This window comes from Dama dama, chromosome 9 (genome assembly GCF_033118175.1).
Source record: "Dama dama isolate Ldn47 chromosome 9, ASM3311817v1, whole genome shotgun sequence".
NCBI classification, from domain to species: Eukaryota; Metazoa; Chordata; class Mammalia; order Artiodactyla; family Cervidae; genus Dama; species Dama dama.
Window position 1 is genome coordinate 23,896,726 of NC_083689.1, and position 17,025 is coordinate 23,913,750.

At 51.9% G+C, this 17,025-nt stretch overlaps 1 protein-coding gene across 4 annotated transcripts in view; it reads right to left on the bottom strand.

Annotated features, from left to right (window-relative positions):
• Nucleotides 1-17,025, bottom strand: part of NFIC (nuclear factor I C) — a 72,568-nt gene that overhangs the window by 19,468 nt on the left and 36,075 nt on the right. For all 4 annotated transcript variants that reach the window (XM_061150714.1, XM_061150717.1, XM_061150715.1 and 1 more), the window contains exons 3-6: nucleotides 7,771-7,842; nucleotides 3,589-3,663; nucleotides 2,528-2,651; nucleotides 1,768-1,892 (exon numbers count right to left, since the gene is read on the bottom strand). In XM_061150714.1, the coding sequence (XP_061006697.1) occupies nucleotides 1,768-1,892; nucleotides 2,528-2,651; nucleotides 3,589-3,663; nucleotides 7,771-7,842 (396 nt within the window). The remainder of the gene's footprint in view (nucleotides 1-1,767; nucleotides 1,893-2,527; nucleotides 2,652-3,588; nucleotides 3,664-7,770; nucleotides 7,843-17,025) is intronic.

The following is a 17,025-nucleotide window of genomic DNA, read 5'->3' on the forward strand; positions in this document are numbered from 1 at the left end:
GACTGATTCAAAGAGATGGGAATTTTATAAGGATGTGAACACCAAGAAACTCTCCTGTTTCCTGGTCACTTATCATATGCTAGATGGTTGCTTTATTCACATTCCAACTCTCCAAAAAAATGATCGTTCTCATCTTCCCACTTTGGAGATGAGGCAACTGAGGCTCGGAGAAGTTGAGTCACCTGTCCAAGGGTACACAGCCTACTCAGGGAGCAAAAGGCAGGGCTGGGATTTGTACCCTTGTTTCTCTGATGCCTGAACCTGCCTTCTTTTTCTTCCTTCTTTTCTTCTTACTGAAGAATAGTTTATTTATAATGATTCAGGTGTACAGTAAAATGATTCAATTTCATATATATATACATCAGATTCTTTTCCATTTTAGTGAATCTGCCCTTTTAATTGTAATCTTAGATTACTTTTCAAGGATCCTATAGGTATGTGGCTTTGTATAGACAGATCTCTATAAGACATAGGCTCTACATGAGTAGGGAAGAGGGAAAGAGGAGGAGGAGGGAAGAAAATAAATTCTAAAGGTATACTGGGTACTTATGTGCCAGGCCTGTTTTAGGAACACTAGATGTCATTAATTTACTTAATCCCCACAACAACCCTGTGGAGTGGGTAATGCAGGTATTAACAGCCCCATTTTACAGATGAAGAAACTGAGGCACAGAGAGGTAGGGGCACCAGGAAGCTGCTAAGGGTTGGGGGACTCAAGTGTCCACCCTTCATAACCACTAGGCTATATGGTGGGGTGAACCCTTGCTAAGGGAAAAGACATCGAGTAGAGCCAAGCTTCTAAAATTGGGGGACAAGAGAATCTGAGGAATGCCAGGGATGTCCTTTCCACAGGCGACTCTGCAAACCACTTCCTTTATGGCTAGCGCTGGCTCACTAGAGAGCGGAATCTTACGGTGAAAGAGACTCTCTCTCTCTTTTTTTTTCCTCTGGCTGCGCCCCGCGGTTTGCGGGATCCAACCAGGGCCCTCTGCAGTGAAAGCGCCAAGTTCTAACCACTGGATCGCCAGGGAATTCCCATAAAGGGATTCTTTAGATGACAACGATGGTGGAGATGGAAACGCCAAAGAAGGGAAGCCTTTGGAGAATGCCCTTGGGGAGACAGTTAGTAAACAAAGAATCCGGAGGAGCCAGCGTTCAACAGAAAAGAGCCTCTATGAAACAGCTGACCCTACAGAACAGGGGCCTCAAGAGACAGACATTCTGGAGAGGACCCTATGAAGACAAAGGAGCAACAAGAAAACCTGCCAGGAAAAGGATGCTATAAGAGAAGAGGCGGGGCTCCTATGGAACTGGAATCACCCAATCAAGATCCCGTGAAGATGGGAATCTTGGTGGGGTTGGGGGGAGGAACTCCAGACAGGACCCTAGTGAGTAGGGAACCTATGTATCAGGACCCTCTAGCGGCGACGCTATATTGGAGGGTCTATGGGGAACTCCAAGAAGAAGCACCCTGCTGATCGAATCTATACTGAGTCAATTCTGTAGAGCAAGAAACTCACAGAGATAGCCTGTTTACAGGCAGAGGGCAAGAAAGCCGGCCAGAGTGGAACCAAAGAGCTCTGGGAATGCAAACCCGGAGTTTACGTCCAGCCGAACGCAGCCCGCGCGACTACAATCCCCAGGAGGCCGCATGGCTCCATGCCGACTCCCGACTCCCTGGCGCCCGCGCAGTGCCTGTCGGAATACGTAGTCCCAGCCGCGGTAACCCCGACCGGAAAGCCGGCCAGCTCCCGCCGCCAGCCCCACCTCCTTCCATGTCCTCCGTCCAGTTGCGGCTGCTACTCGTGGGAGAACTGGGCGAGGTGTAGTAATCGCCTCCGGGGCTCGTGTCCACGTCTTCCTCCATCGAGCCGGATTTGTGCCGCTTGCTCCTAAAGGGCGAAGGAGGAAGCCAGCAAGGCGGTTACCACGGAGACGCAGGGGGCCCAGCGGGCGTCGTTACTTCCGGCCCTTGGCGGGGGCGGGGCGAGAAGGGTGCTATCGCGAGACGTCACGCGAGCCGCGGACTTGCCCCTGACCCTCAGGTAGCACTTGTTATAACCTCCCGGTTACTTGATGGGACACCTGGGACCAGAAATAGGGAGGGACTCGGCTGAGGTCCAAGCTAGAAAATTAGCAGAGTGGAGACTAAAGCCCTGAAGACCTGGCTCATCTCTTGAGCTGCTGTAATCCCCAGAACCTGGTAGGATCATGATCCCATTTTACAGATGAGGAAACCAAGGCAAACATAATGTGACCGGCTCACGATCACATAGCATATCTCAACAAGCATCACTGTCTGTGTTCTCATCTCAAGGGCTGGGCCTGTAGGACTCTAGGCTGTGGGAGTCTACTGTGGGGTGTCAGGACTGGGGAAAAGAGTCACTTGGGTCCTGGATTTTGAAGGATAAATAAGAGTTTTCCAGGTGATATGTGGAAACAGGGAAACGAGTGAACCAGCTGGGGCTGGATGGAGGTGGGTGGGTGGGGTTATGGAATGCCCAGAGGTGGGGCCCCGGGGACATACCCGCTGGAGGATGTGCTGGGTAGCGTTCTTCTCATGCCCGTGCTGGCTGGATTTAGGTCATATGCCAGGTGTCCCTGAAGCTCCCCCAGGGAGAAGTTGGGTCCTGTTCCAGTCACCACAGGTGCTGCAGAAGGCGACAGAGAGGAGGGTGAGGGAGGGAACAAGGTCCAGGACTGTGATTTGCCCTGGAGGGGTGGGGAGAGCCCTCTGGGGGCTGGCACTAGTTTGGCTGAAACTGGCCTATATTCTATGTATCAGAAGAACAAGGCCACTGAGAGACACCAAGGTCACACTGTGAGGTAGAGGCATAGCCTGAGCCAGAGGCCAAGCTTCCCAGCATTCCCAGAGGCCAGGCTCTGCTGATCTGGATGGGGAGGGAGATGGTTAGGGTTAAGGTAGGGTGCTCTGCTGTGCTTAGTTGCTCAGTTGTGTCTGACTCTTTGCAACCCCATGGACTATAGCCCACGAGTCTCCTCTGTCCATGGGATTCTCCAGGCCAGGATACTGGAGTGGGTTGCTGTTTCCTTCTCCAGGGGATGTTCCCAACCCAGGGATTGAACCCAGGTCTCCCACATTGCAGGTGGATTCTTTACCATCTGAGCCACCAGGGCTTCCTGAGGTGTGGACTTGAAATGGAGGTGTCTGGCGGGTGGGGGCTCCCCAGCACGTCCATAGGTAAGGCAAAAGGACAGGAGGCAAAGCAGATTGGGGGACCCTCTGGGGTATCCTCCTCATGAGGGAGGCCCCCGGAGGGGGATGTTGGGGTGGAAGTTCGTTTAGCCCCTCCACCCAGCATCTGGAGTCCTTCCTGGGGAAATGCATGTCACCCTGACCTTGGACTCTGGAAAGGGCCTGGATACTGCCCTTCCTAGGAACCTTAGTTTAGTGACAGGGGTGACTGGAGAGGACAAGGGGGAGTGGGCCAGGGATATGGGTTCCTTCTTCCTCCCTCCCTGAGTCCCTTTCCTTTTGGGAGCCCCCATCCCAAAGCCGCCACTTCTTCCTGACAGCTGCCCCCCTCCCCCGGCAGGTCCCAGCACAGGGTGGGCGGGGACACTTACTCCGGGACACTTGGATGAGCTCAGTGACACTGAACACACCGGAGGTGACGAAGCTCTCCTGGAAGTCGGTGGTGTCTGGAAAAGAGACAGAGGACAGGGCTCAATAGGCGTCCAGCTGAGCTGGGTCTGATCCCCCACCTTCACACCTCTGGGCTGCCCAGACTCTGGGGTGTCTGACCAGGCATCCCCGTCTACCCCATCCTCCTTCACCGCCGGGGGAGGATGGCTGTTTCAACCCTTCCAGGCTGAGGAGGAGCCCTCTGCTCTGACGCAGCTGGAGCGGATCTTCTTTCCTGAGTCTGTGCTCCGTCCTTCTCAGCGCAGCTGCAGCCAGCCTCCTGTCCTCTAGCCTCCCAGCCTCCCTCCAGGGTCTGTGGCATGGCAGCTGCACACACGAGTGGAGGCCAGACCTGGGTTCACATCTCGGCTAGGGTGCCCACTTGGTGTGTGATTCTGGACAAGTCACTTTACCTCTTTGGTCTCAAAAGTGGGGACCATACACCCTGTCACCTTGGGTGATTGTGAGATATGAATGCTACAACCCAAGAGGGACCAGCTCGGTCCTTTTGCCTCACTCATTGCCCCATGCAACACTGCAGTCTTTTAGCTTTCTGCTGCCAGGCTGGGAGCTCTGTAGCATCCCCAGTTCCTGGGCTAGAACCTAGAAGACAGCAGGGGCTCAGAACCATGGACTGAACGGAGGGTCCACAGGCAGCAGTTAAAATCTCCAGTGTGCCTAGACCCACTCCTGCCTAATGTTAAAGGCAGTTTCACTGTGCCAGGGGCTGTCTGGACACTTGGACAGCCTCCTCTCCAGGATGGGGTGGTTTAGACCCATTTCATGGATTTGGAAACTGAGGTTGGCCCCAAGAGGGCAAGAGCCCTGACCCACCTGGACAGCTGGGAGGGAACAGACCTGTCCTGCCCAGAGGCCCTCACAGGCAGGACCCATTCTCCCAGCAAGTGTTTCCCAGGCACTTCCTGTGTCTGCCTCCGAGCTGGACACTGGGGAAACCATGGGGAACAAGACTAACAGGGGCCACTGCTCTCAGTCTGGAGTGGGCAAAGGAAGCCACATAAGAGAAGGAAGTAAAAACCCCTTGTACATGACTGTTCATAGCAGCATGATTTATAGTAGCTGAAATCAGAGAACACCCAAATGTCCATCAGTGATGATGGATAGACAGAATGTGGTCCCTCCACACATGGGAGCATCACTCAGCCATGAAAAGGAGAGAAGCCCTGACACCTGCCACCACGTGGACGGACCCTGAGAACACGATGCTCAGTGAGAGAAGCAGACACAGAAGGACACACAGGGTGTGACTCCACTGATGGGAAACGTCCAGAACAGGCCAATCTACAGACACTGAGAGTGGATGAGTAGTTATCTAAGGAAGGGGAGTGACTAATGGAGATGGGGTTGCTTTGGGAGTAATGAAAATGTTCTGGAACCAGACAGGTGATGTGTGCACAGTTTGGTGAATGTACTTAATACCACCAAATGGTACATTTTAATATGGTTAAAATGATACATTTTATGTGTGTTGTACCACAATTTAAAAAAACTTTTAAAGATCATTAAGTCAAACATGATCAGGGGGTAGCAAGGTGGGGGAGCCTGATGGGGAGGGGACCTATTTTGCACAAAGGGCTCAGAGAAGGCTTTCCTGGGAGGGTGACATTCAACCAAGACATCAGGGTAGGAGTGGAAAATAGAAATGTGAGTTTGAATTTAAGAAGTGCCCTGACAGCCCCTGGCACAGTGAAACTGCCTTGTGAGAAGTTGGCTGCCTTGATTAGAATGATCTTAAACTCAATGTTTTGCCACCTGCCTGTGGGCTACAATGTTCCTGGCAGTGGGGATGGCTTATGCAAAGGCCCTAGGGTTGGAACATAGGGCTTTTTTTTTTTTTTGGATGCACCACACAACATGTGGGGATTCCCTGGTAGCTCAGCTGGTAAATAATCCGCCTGCAATGCAGGAGATCCTGGTTCGACTCCTGGGTTGGGAAGACCTCCTAGAGAAGGGATAGGCTACCCACTCCAGTATTCTTGGGCTTCCCTAGTGGCTCAGCTGGTAAAGAATCCTCCTGCAATGTGGGAGACCTGGGTTCGATCCCTGGGTTGGAAAGATGCCCTGGAGAAGAGACTGGATACCCATTCCAGTATTCTGGCCTGTATAGTCCATGGGGTCGCAGAGTCGGACACGACTCAGTGACTTTCACTCTCACAGGGCATGCGGAAAATCCCTGACCAGGGATCAAACCCGCGTGCCCTGCAGTGCGAGCGTGGAACACTGGACCATCAGGGAAGTCCAAGGCCCTGGGGTGGGGACACACTTGGTGAACTGGAGACTGACAGGGCTGGAGTTGAAGGAGCCGGGAGAGCGGTCAGAGTAGAGGTGGCAGCTTTTGGTTTCGAGGTGGTGGTGGGAGCAGTTCTTGTCCAGGCCCCTAGGGGGCAGCGCTAGCCGCAGAGAGCGCAGAGCAGCGCCGGGCTCCCCCACTGTCCGTCACTTAAGCCCCCTCCTTGCTTACGAGCTTTGTGTCCACCATTTATTGAGCAATTACTGCCTGCCCAGGCCCATGATGGAAGACTGGGGACCACAACATTCCCGAGGAGGACAGGGCGGTGGCTCCCAGTGTCCAGGGGAAGTGGCCATGGCCATTTCCTGCTGACCCAGCTGGCCAGCTGCTGTCAGCACGCCCCTCCACCCTCCCCCCACAGGGGTTTCCTGTTTGTGCAGCGCTCGCCCAGCTCCATCTCCAGGGGACTCCCTGGCGGGCGGGGAGGAAGTGACTTCCTCCACCAGACGCTGGAGCTCCCCATGGGACCCGGCCAAACGCCGCAGCCCCCGCCGCTCCAACATCTGGCTTGGAGGGAGGCACGTGGGGATCACAGGAGGCCAAGGAGGACTCAGGTCACAGATGGTCAGAGAGATGTGGCCAGGGGGCCTGCGAGCCTCCTGGAACCGTCCAGCCTCCCTGTGCATGCCTGTGACGGACGTTCCATGGGGGATGCCCTCACCCACCGCGTGTTTCTTCCCGTCTCCCTTTTCATCTCCCCTCTGTCCCCGCTCCTGCTGTACTATCTCTCTAGTTTCCCTTTTCCTCTTTGCTTTATCCCTCCTCTCCTTTTTCTTTCTTTCTATAAATGTTTTTTGAGCATGTGCTGTGTACTGTGGCCTATTCTAGGTAGTGAGGACAGGGCAGTGATCAAGATAAACACCTCTGCCCTTTAGGAGGGGACGTTCCACCAGGTGAGATAAGCAAACACATATGCAATCACTAAGCAACTAAGCAAATACATACGCAATCACTAACTTCCTCTAAAGGAACTAAAACAGAGGGCTGGGATTGAGAGTGGCCAGGCGGCTTGAGCTAAGGAGCTCAGAGAAGATCTCTCTGAGAGGGAGGCATCTGAGCTAAGACTTAGGTGATCTGAGAGAGACAGAGCAGTTTCCTGTTCAGACAGAGGGTACAGCCTGTGCAAAGGCCCTGGCTGGTGCCTGGCGTATTGGAGGAGAAGTGAGGAGGTCCCCTTTGGCTGGACCAGAGTGAGCAAGGGGCAGAGAAGGAAAAGGTGGGGGACGGAGGGTATGGGGCAGGTTGTACAGGGCCTCCTGGTCTGCAGGAAGGACTTGAGCTTTTACCCTGAGGGATGTGGGTGGGGGAGGGGCAACACATGACTCAAGTGCTCACAGAAGCCCTCTGACCACTTTAGGGAAGACAGACTGTGAAGACAGGAGCCAGGGGATAAAGTAGAAGCAGGGCCTCTGCAGCTTCCAAAACTTTTCTGTCCTTCAGGCGTCTGCTCCCAGCCCTGATGCAGGCAAATTCTCCTGCTTCCCACCCCCCACCCCAACACAGAACTGACTTGTCCTACCCACTCATTGAACACCCTGTGAGACTGTTAGGGGAGCACCTCTGAGCCCAGATGCTGGAGCTCAGGGTCATGGGTTCCAACCCCAGCTCCCTGGATGCCCCTGGAAGGTTCATATGCCTCTTTGGGCCTCAGTCTCCTCCTCTGCAAAACAGAACAACAGCAGCACCTACTCCAGGGATGACTCAGATACTCATACAGGACCACACAGAACCCACAAACGGTGTTCCCAAGATTACTCCTAAATAAAAGATGGGAATGCAACCGTGTCTTCCACCCTGCCACCTCCAGACTCACCCAGTGTGATGGGCTTGCTGTCCTCCTGGTCGGAGCCCATCCCTGCCCGGGGACTGCCACTCTGCTCTGCATCTGCAAAGAAAGGGAGGGGGAATTGGTGACATCGCCACAGGGGTTCCCATCCCGAGGGGAGGAGGCATCAGCCCAGCACTAGCTGGGACCAGCACCATGGAGACCGCGGTCTGGAGCATGGTGTGGCCCCTTCCCTGACTGCTGCCACAGAGGGTCATGAATGTCTTCTGTCACTGGGGTCACGGGTGAGAGCCCAAGTGCAGGAACTGGCTCGGTCATAGGGAAGTACTCTCTAAGCCTCAGTTTCCTCTTCTGTCAAGTAAGGATAGCTCATTTAATCCTGCCTCTACTGTATAAGGTGGGAACCCTCATGCCCATTTTACAGGTGGGAAAACTGAGGGCCAGACAGGTGAGTCCTTGACCCCTCAGGATCCCTCCCATCTTCCTCTGCCTTGAGTCCCAGGAGCCCAGCCCATGGTCTTGGGTTGCTATTCAGGGTCCCCAGAGAGGGGGCTGAGGGGCATATTTCCACAGCTGTGATGTACCCCTCCCCTGCCCAACTTGAGGGCTCCCTCCCACCCTGGCGCCTGCCCCCCCCCCATCTTATCTAAAAATAATCAGGCTCCTTGGCAGCCTGGTGAAGCAGACAGACGCTGAGCTCAGCGTTATTGGCTCCAGAGAACTAGATGGAGGGCGAGTCACGCCAGCCCCCTCTGCAGTCCCCACCCCCACCCTCCACCCTGGGTTGGGGGCAGGGGAGCACATGGCCAAGCCCAGTCGGGCAGAACCCCTACAGCCCTATCCATTTATGTCTCAGGTCAAGGGCTAAGGTGGCGGGAAGCACCATCAAATGATGGAGAAAGAATCAGGCCCCTGCCACCTGCCACACTCCAAGCCCAGGGCTGTTCGCTGTGTGACCTCAGGCAAGTTGCTTACCTGCCCTGAGCCTCAGGCAAGTTGCTTACCTGCCTTCAGCTTCTTTCAAATGTGTGAAAGCATTTCACAGGCCAGACTGGGTTGCCAGGAGGTGGCAAGGGGATATTAACAGTATATATTAAGCACTTAGGGCATATTGAGTTCTATATACATGGTAACATCTATCCCATTATTATTATTATTGTTATTTTTAAGTCCCTAAGATGACCATAGATATGGCGCTTTGTTGTTCTCATTTCACACCTTCCCTTAAATCATTAAGAGCCACTTATCTGGCATTATTAGTGTACCCATTTTTTGGACAAGGAAAATAGATGGTTAGAATGACGAAAAAGTGCCTACACTACACCCCTTGTTGTTTTCTTTTTTTATAGTAGTGTATCATTTTATTTCACTTACTTTTTAACCCCCCACCCCCAACCAGGGGAGCGACTTGTGGGGATCTTAGTTCCCTGGTCAGGGATCAAACCCGTGGTCCTGGCAATGGAAGCACAGAATCCTAACCACTGGCCCACTGGGGAAGCCTCTCCTTGTTAGTTTAATTCATACTCTGCACATGCATCCAGACGTGCAGCGCGGCCAACGTAAACTGCTTGGCATCTGCCATTCGGTGCCTGAGTTCCCATCCCAGCTCTGGGAGCACCCGAGGCCACGTGGTCCTGGGGAGGTCGCTTCCCCTCCTGGGGCCTCGGTTCATCCAGGGTTGCTGAGGATAATCGTAATGATGACGCTGCTCACAATAGTCACTGATCCCGCGCCATTTGCCTGGCATGGAACCTGCAGCTTTGTATACACACTGCACTGAGCACCTGCTGGAGGCCAAGACCGTGGATGCTGTAAAAAGCCTAGGAGTGCCCCACCACCACCCCGCCTCAGCTTCCCATCCCCGACAGAAGCGCATGCAGGCAGGCCTCCTTGGCTTGGCTGAGCAGCCCCCCGAGTGGCCAGCTGGGCTGGGCAAGGCTGGACAGCAGCGAGGGGATTGTGCCCGGCTGGGCCCCACGCCCCGTGGCAACTCCCGGGCTGGGCAGCCAGCGGCCCCTTGGAGCCAGCCTGTCCTGCTTGAATGGGCGCGTGGCTGGGCACGGGTGGCCACTGTTGGGAAGGGCCCAGCCTGGGCAGCCAGCCTTTGGGCTCCAGGCCTCGGGCACAGACCCTCTTCCAGAACCGGCGCCCATACGGACTCAGCAGGCAGTGGTGCCCGACTGGCACTCAGGCGCCTACCCAAGGAGGTAGGGGTATTTCTCAAGTGCTGTCTGTGTGTTCCTGCTTTGGAACCAGGCAGCCGGGCCTGCGGGCCTCTCTCCGTGCCTCACTCCCCGCACCTGTGAAACAGGCACCGTGACAGCGTCTCCCTCAGAGCTGTAAGTACGTCGCCCACCAGAGTAGAGTTTCATTACTGTTGTTACTGTCTGGCTGTTTCTGCCTTCGGTGCCTTTACTTCCTATGGACTGAAAGCCATGGCGCTAGTTATGGCTGGCTCAGTCTGGTGCCTTTACCCTTTGCTCTTGACCTCAGGCCGGCCATATCATGTGTCTGAGCCTCACCTTCCTCATCTGTAAAATGAGGATATAACACAACCCACCTCCCAGGGTTTGTCAGGACTCCATGTCAGCTAATAACAATTGTAAAATGTTGGTGCCAAACTGACATTCAATACATGGTAGGTTTGGGGGACCTAAATGAGAGTGTGTTTTTAATTTAAGTTTCTTGCCCTTTTTTTTCTTATGGAAAAAAAATTGGTTAAGGCCTTTCTTTCTTTCAACTGCACAGCATGCAGGGTCTTAGTTCCCTGACCATGGACCAAACCCACACTTCCTGTAGGGGAAGCATGGAGTCTTAACCACTGGACCACCAGGGAAGTCCTTTTAATTTAGGTTTCTAATTGATCATTGCTAAAATTTAGAAATGGAATTGCTTTGGGGGTTTTAAGCTTGTTGGAGAAGGAAATGATAATTCATTCTAGTATTCTTGCCTGAGAAATCCCAAGGACAGAGGAGCCTGGCAGGCTATAGTCCACGGGGTTGCAAAAGAGTCCAACATGACTTAGTGACTAAACAACAACAACAACATTTTGTATCCTGCAACCTTGCTGAACTCACATATTAGTTCTAAGGCTGCACCCCCTTTTTTTTATGGATTGCTTGGGATTACCTATGTGGACAACTGTATCACTTGCAAGCAGAGCTAATTTTATTTCTTCCTTCCCAATCAGTAAGCCTCTGATTTTTTTTCTTGCCTTATTGCACTGGCTAGGCCTTCCAAAACCCTGTCGACTACAAGTGGTGGGGGCAGGTGTCCTCATCTTGCTTTTGATCTTAGAGGAAACCCATTCAGTCTCTCACCACTAAGAACAATGTTAGCTGTGGGTTTCTGCAAATTCCTTTACTGGGTTGAAGAAGCTCACTCCCCCCACCCTCTTCCTCTCTGTTTCCTATACTCTGGGGAGTTCTTTTTAAATTTAAATAAGCATAGTTTCTAAATGATATGATGCTGTACTTGTATGACATCTTATTAAAAATTTTTTAAATTTGATTTTTAGATTGTTTTGAAATATACATTACATATACTCTACCATTTAACTGTTTCTAAGTGTACAGGTTAGTGGCACTAAGTTGGTTCAGACTGTCTTGTGACCATTCCACCATCTATCTCCAGAACTTTCTTATCTTCTCAAACTGAAACTCCATTCCCATGAAACACTGACTCTCTGTCCCCTCCCCTAACCCCTGCCCCCCCCCCCCACCATCTACTTATCTCTACAGATTTGACTTCTTCTGTGCCTGTGTTCTCTCACTGAGCATCATGTCCTCTGAGGTTCATCCACATTGTAGCAGGCGTCAGAACCTCCTTCCTTTCTATTATGCCATCTTATTTTTAATCATCCCTAAAAACCTCAAACTATTTCTCACCCACCTGCTGACCACTTGCCAGTCATTTGGTTTCTGGAAACTCCCAATCTTCTGCAGCTGTCCAGTGTGGGAGCCCCAAGAGACGTGTGACTTGAAATTTAAATTGGCTAAACTGAAATTAAATGCAATTTTCAGGACTTCAGCCGCGCCAGTTACCTTTCAATATTGGATAGACACACTTGGTCAGTGGTGACTGAATTGGCCAGCACTGAACACACCATCATCACAGACAGTTCTATCAGGCTAAGCTGCTCTGAATATTTCCATGAAAAATCAGAAAAAGGCAGAGCACAGATAATTCTCCCACCTCCTTTCTACTTAGAGACCCAGAGTGGATAATGGCTAAAGTCTGGCTAATGTCCAACATCCCAGTCCCCAAACGGGCAGCTTTCATTTGTTGAGCTTTTACTGTGTTATGAGCTTCATGGCACTATCTGACTAAATCTGCCCAGTTGATGAGGTTTGTAAACTGAGGCCCAGCTCAGAGAGTCTATATTTCAAAGTTGATGTCTATGCAAAGAAATTGCCTAGCACAGAGGGACTTGACTGGGGCATTCCTGCTCCCCAAAACGATGTCTAGAGACATCTGTGGTTGTCATGACTGGGGAAGGAGCTCCTGGCATTGAGGGGTTGGGCCAGGGATGCTGGCCTGGGAGAATCCCACCGAGTGTTGCCCAGCCTCCAATGTCTGGACTGGGGAGGGAGTCCAGTCCAGATCCAGCCATTCTCAGTAGGAGCAAAAACTTGCTCTTGGGCTTTTATCTTTTTTTTTTTTTTTAAATAAAACACAGATATATAGACATAGATACAATATATAAATAGATATATAATATACCTGTACTATTAAAAATCTCATGAGGTTCACTGATTAGGGAAAAATCTGTCTAAAAAGGCTTTTTGTGTGTGTGCTTAGTCGCTTCAGTCTTGTCCAACTCTTTGCGACCCTGTGGACTGTTGCCCGCCAGGCTCCTCTGTCCACGGGATTCTCCAGGCAAGAATTCTCCAGGAGGGTTGCCATGCCCTCCTCCAGGGTATCTTCCCAAGCCAGGGATCAAACCCACAGGTTCTTTACCACTAGTGCCACCTGGGAAGCCAAAAAAGACTGTTTAGGGGGAGGTAATAATGAAAGAAAAGTGTCTTGTACAATTTTAAAGGGTTGTCAAAAGAGAAAGAATATGCAACAGAGACCAGAAGTGACCTACAAGGTCTAAAGCATTTACTTTATTCAAAGTCTGCCAACTTCTGCTGTGTGTGCTCGACATCTCTGAGCCTCCATCTCCTCATCCACAAACCAGAGCTGAACTGCACCACTGTTTACCTCTATCCTGTGAGCACTTGGCAAACTGACTGCCAAGCACCTCTGGGTGCCACCTGCCTGGGGGAATACAGCAACAAACAAGTTGAGCAGAATTCTCTGCCCTCATGGTACTGATGTCCTAATGGTGGCATGCCAGGCAATCAACAAGTAAGCAAGTTAACCAGGAGTGTGTAATCTCAGGCTGGGTCAGGTGCAAGGGAGGTCATTCAACCCAGAGATGACAGTGGCAGCCCCTGGTGGGTGAAGGACTGTGACTGGAGATCCTGGGAGGGTCATCCAGCCCACATGGTGTGAAACGGTACATTCCAGTAATTAATACTTAGTGAGTCACCCCTTTGGCTGTGTTGGGATGCATGTTTCACCTCCACTGACTCATCTAATCTTCGAAACTCTCCCAGGAGGGATGTGTGGTTATCACCCCCATTTTCCAGATGGGGAAACTGAGGCACAAAGTGAGGTGGCGACGTATGCAAACTCACACAACACCAGGTGGCAGCAATGGGACCCGGGATCAGCGCCCCAGACACCCTGAGGCCTCACGTTTGGGTTCGGTGCTTTCGACTAGGAGGGATCCAGTGGGGTCCCTTGGAGGGGGCTCACTACCCCCTGACAGAACCCCTTCTTTGTCAGTAGTTTGGGGTGATTCCCCCATGTTTGAACCCTGTTGTCTGACCAGATAAAGCCCCTAGCTGGCGGTCCCCTGATGCTCAGCTTTTGCCAAAGTTCCTTCTCTTACTAATTGTGGTGTTGGGACAGCTGGGGGCAGTGGGGAACAGCCATTTCATTTATGCCAACAAGTCCCTCATGGGAGAAGAGCCCCCAGACCCTAATGTCCATGGGAGCAGATGCCCCAGACCCTGCTGCATGGGTCAAGGAAACTGCAGATCACCCTCACCTCACTGAGCAGAGAGCTAAGGTATAGAGTGAGAAGACAGGAGGGGATGATGCTAAAGAATAATAATAATAAAACAGTGGCAACGACCAAGCACAGACAGCCTACCAGAGGCCAGGCGTCAGGCTGTGCATTTGACAGTCCTGTCTAACACCCTGCAGCCATCCTTGACTGAGGCTGACAACCACACATTACCCAGAGAGGGTAAGTAAGTTACCCAAGGTCACACAGCAAGGAAAGCTGAGGGGCCAACCCGGATTTATCTGCTCCTCTCTTAAAGAATCTATCCGTAGAAAACCCTAATTTAAAAAGATACATGCACCTCAATGTTCACAGCAGCACTGCTTACAGCAGCCAGGACACGGAGACCACCGGAGTGTCCAGACAGATGAATGGATAGAGACAATGTGGGGTATACACACAATGCAATACTATTTGGCCATAAAAAGAATGAAATAAATGCCATGTGCAGCAACATGCATGGACCTAGAGATGATCATACTAAGTGAAGTCAGACACGGAAAGACAAATATCAAATGATGTCACTTACATGCCGAATCCAATATAAAAGATGACATAAATGAACTTGATTTACAAAACAGAAGCAGATTTCAAAAATAAAATTATGGTTACCAAAGGAGAAACATGATGGGGAGGAATAAATTAGGAGTCTGGGATTAACATACACTGTAAGTGCATGTGTGCTAAGTCACCTCAGCCGTGTCTGACTCTTTGCGATCCCATCGACCACAGCCCGCCAGGCTCCTCTGTCTATGTGATTCTCCAGGAAAGTAACTGGAGTGGGTTGCCATGCCCTCCTCCAGGGGATCTTCCTGACCCAGGGATCAAACCAGCATCTCTTAGGTCTCCTGAATTGGCAGGTGAGTTCTTTACCACTAGCACCACCTGAAAAGCCTTAACTTATGCACGACTGTATATAAGACAGATAAACAACAAGGACCTACTGAACAGCACAGGAAACTGTACTCAGCATTCTGTAATAACCTATAGGGGAAATGAATCTGAAAATAACAGATACATGTAAATGCATAACTGAATTGCTTTGCTGTACCTTTGAAACTAATACAACACTGTAAGTCAACTATTCTCCAGTAAAATTTATTTTTAGAAAGAGGGGCCAGGGGAAACATCCTTGAATGTCTCACTGAATTTTATATCATGCCAATTGCTGGCTTTAAGACATTTGCCTGTTGACAAGCTTTCTCCTGACCTGCTGCCGTCCCCGGAGTCCCCCACTGCCCATCCCCGAAGACGTGATTTTCTGCAGCCCCACTCAGATCAGGCATTCGATCTGGCACTTGGTGATGCTCAGATTACATTCCTGACTGTGTGAGAAAAACGTGGACGCTCCAGAGAAGTACCACAGAACCAAAATGCACGTTCTCGACCACCGCGTAGGGGACCTGGAGAGCAGGGCACCTATAGATGTGACTTGGGTGTCCACAGACTCTACCTGACCCTGGGATTTGTAGTCAAAAAGCGTGAGCCTTGCTGTGGGCCTCTCAGGCAGCTGTGGGACTCCTCAGCTCCTCATGAAGAACAAGCTGTGGGTCCCAAACTTGTATGATTCTGGAGCATGTTTTAGAAGCTGGAGTCCTGGAGCCCTCCTGTGTTGGAGAACCAGCCCTGACACAAGTTGGCCTGTGACCTGGGATGAATCAGGCCTCTTCTCCCTCTGAGCCTCAGTTTTCCCCATCTATAAAGTGGGCTTTCTCTGTTGCTGCCTTACTTTATATGGGTGTGAGGATGAACTCAGAGGAGCCTCAGGAGGGGAGGGGTCCATCACAGTCTAAAGGATACTGTTTGTGTGACAGCATATTTCCAAGCTCAGAAGTTACATGAACTTTGTCCCTCCTCTGCCCACAGCCCTCCAGGGCTCTCACCTCCCTTGGGGTAAAAGCCCGGGTCCTCCTTGTGGCTCATAAGGCCCTGCACCACCTGCCCCATCCCCTCTCTCCCCTCCCTCCCCTTCTCCTTTTCTCCCCCTCGCTTACTCTGTTCCGGCCACACGGGCCTCCTAGCTGTTCCTCTAACATCGTCCTGCCCCAGGGCCTTTGTACCGGCTGTGTCCACTGCCTAGAACACTGTTCCCTCTGTATCTACGTGGCTCACATTCTCTCCTGTCTCTGGAACCTTCCTGAAAGGTTTCTTCTCTGAGAGACACTCAAAGCTCTCTAGCACCACTCCCAAAGCGCAGCTAACCACGCTCATGCTAGTATAAGCGAGACTGGCCCTGGACAGACAGCGGACGTGTTTCAAGCGACACCCTGACTTGGCCCGGCACCAGTTCTCTCAACTTCCCAGGTCCGCGGGGTGTTTGTCGGCAGCCGGAACGTCATCACCTCCCGTGGCCTTTCCTTCAAACAAACACATGATCACAGCAGCAACAGAAATGTAAACTGGATCCCATTGACAGAGTGTACAAACTGTTCTTTCCTGTCCGTGGCCACGAGCCCAAATTTGGTCTGTCCCAGCCCGTGACAAAGGCGCCGCCATGGCCTTTGGTTCAGCCCTTCCTGCCCTGGAGCACCCCCCCACCCCCCAGCACCAGACAACTCTCGCTGTCCTGGTGGCTGAGGCTCCAGCAGTTCCTAACTGGGAGATCCAGACACTGCCCCGGCGTTCATCTCCCAGATGTTTACTGACCACCTATGCTTGCTGGGCACTGGGGAAGTGGCAAGGAGCCAAGGGAGGGAAGACAGACAGGAAGCGAGCCCACAGAAGGAGACCGAGATAATTTCGCTGGTTCTAAGTTCCACCGATGCAATAAAGCTGGGTCAGGGGACAGAGAATGGCTGGAGCGGGCGGAGGTGACTTTTAACCAAAAAGTCAGGTGAAAACTCTCTATAAACACATAGGAAAGAGAAGGAGCCAGCTGTGTGGAGAGCTGAGGGCAGATGGCACGACAAGTGCAAAGGCCCTGGGGCAGGAACAAACATAGGATGTTTGAGGAACAGAGCATGTGGCCCAAACGCAGTACACAAAGCCAGGAGACCTCAGGCCACTCAGGGCACCGCCCCCCACCCCATCCTGGGCCTTGTGGGATGCTTCGATTTTGGTCGCAAGGGTGATGACTGGATCTATGCTACATTTTAAAATGTCTCTGGCTATGAGGATGTGGAGAAATTGGAACCCTTGTGCACTGCTGGTGGGAACCTAAGATG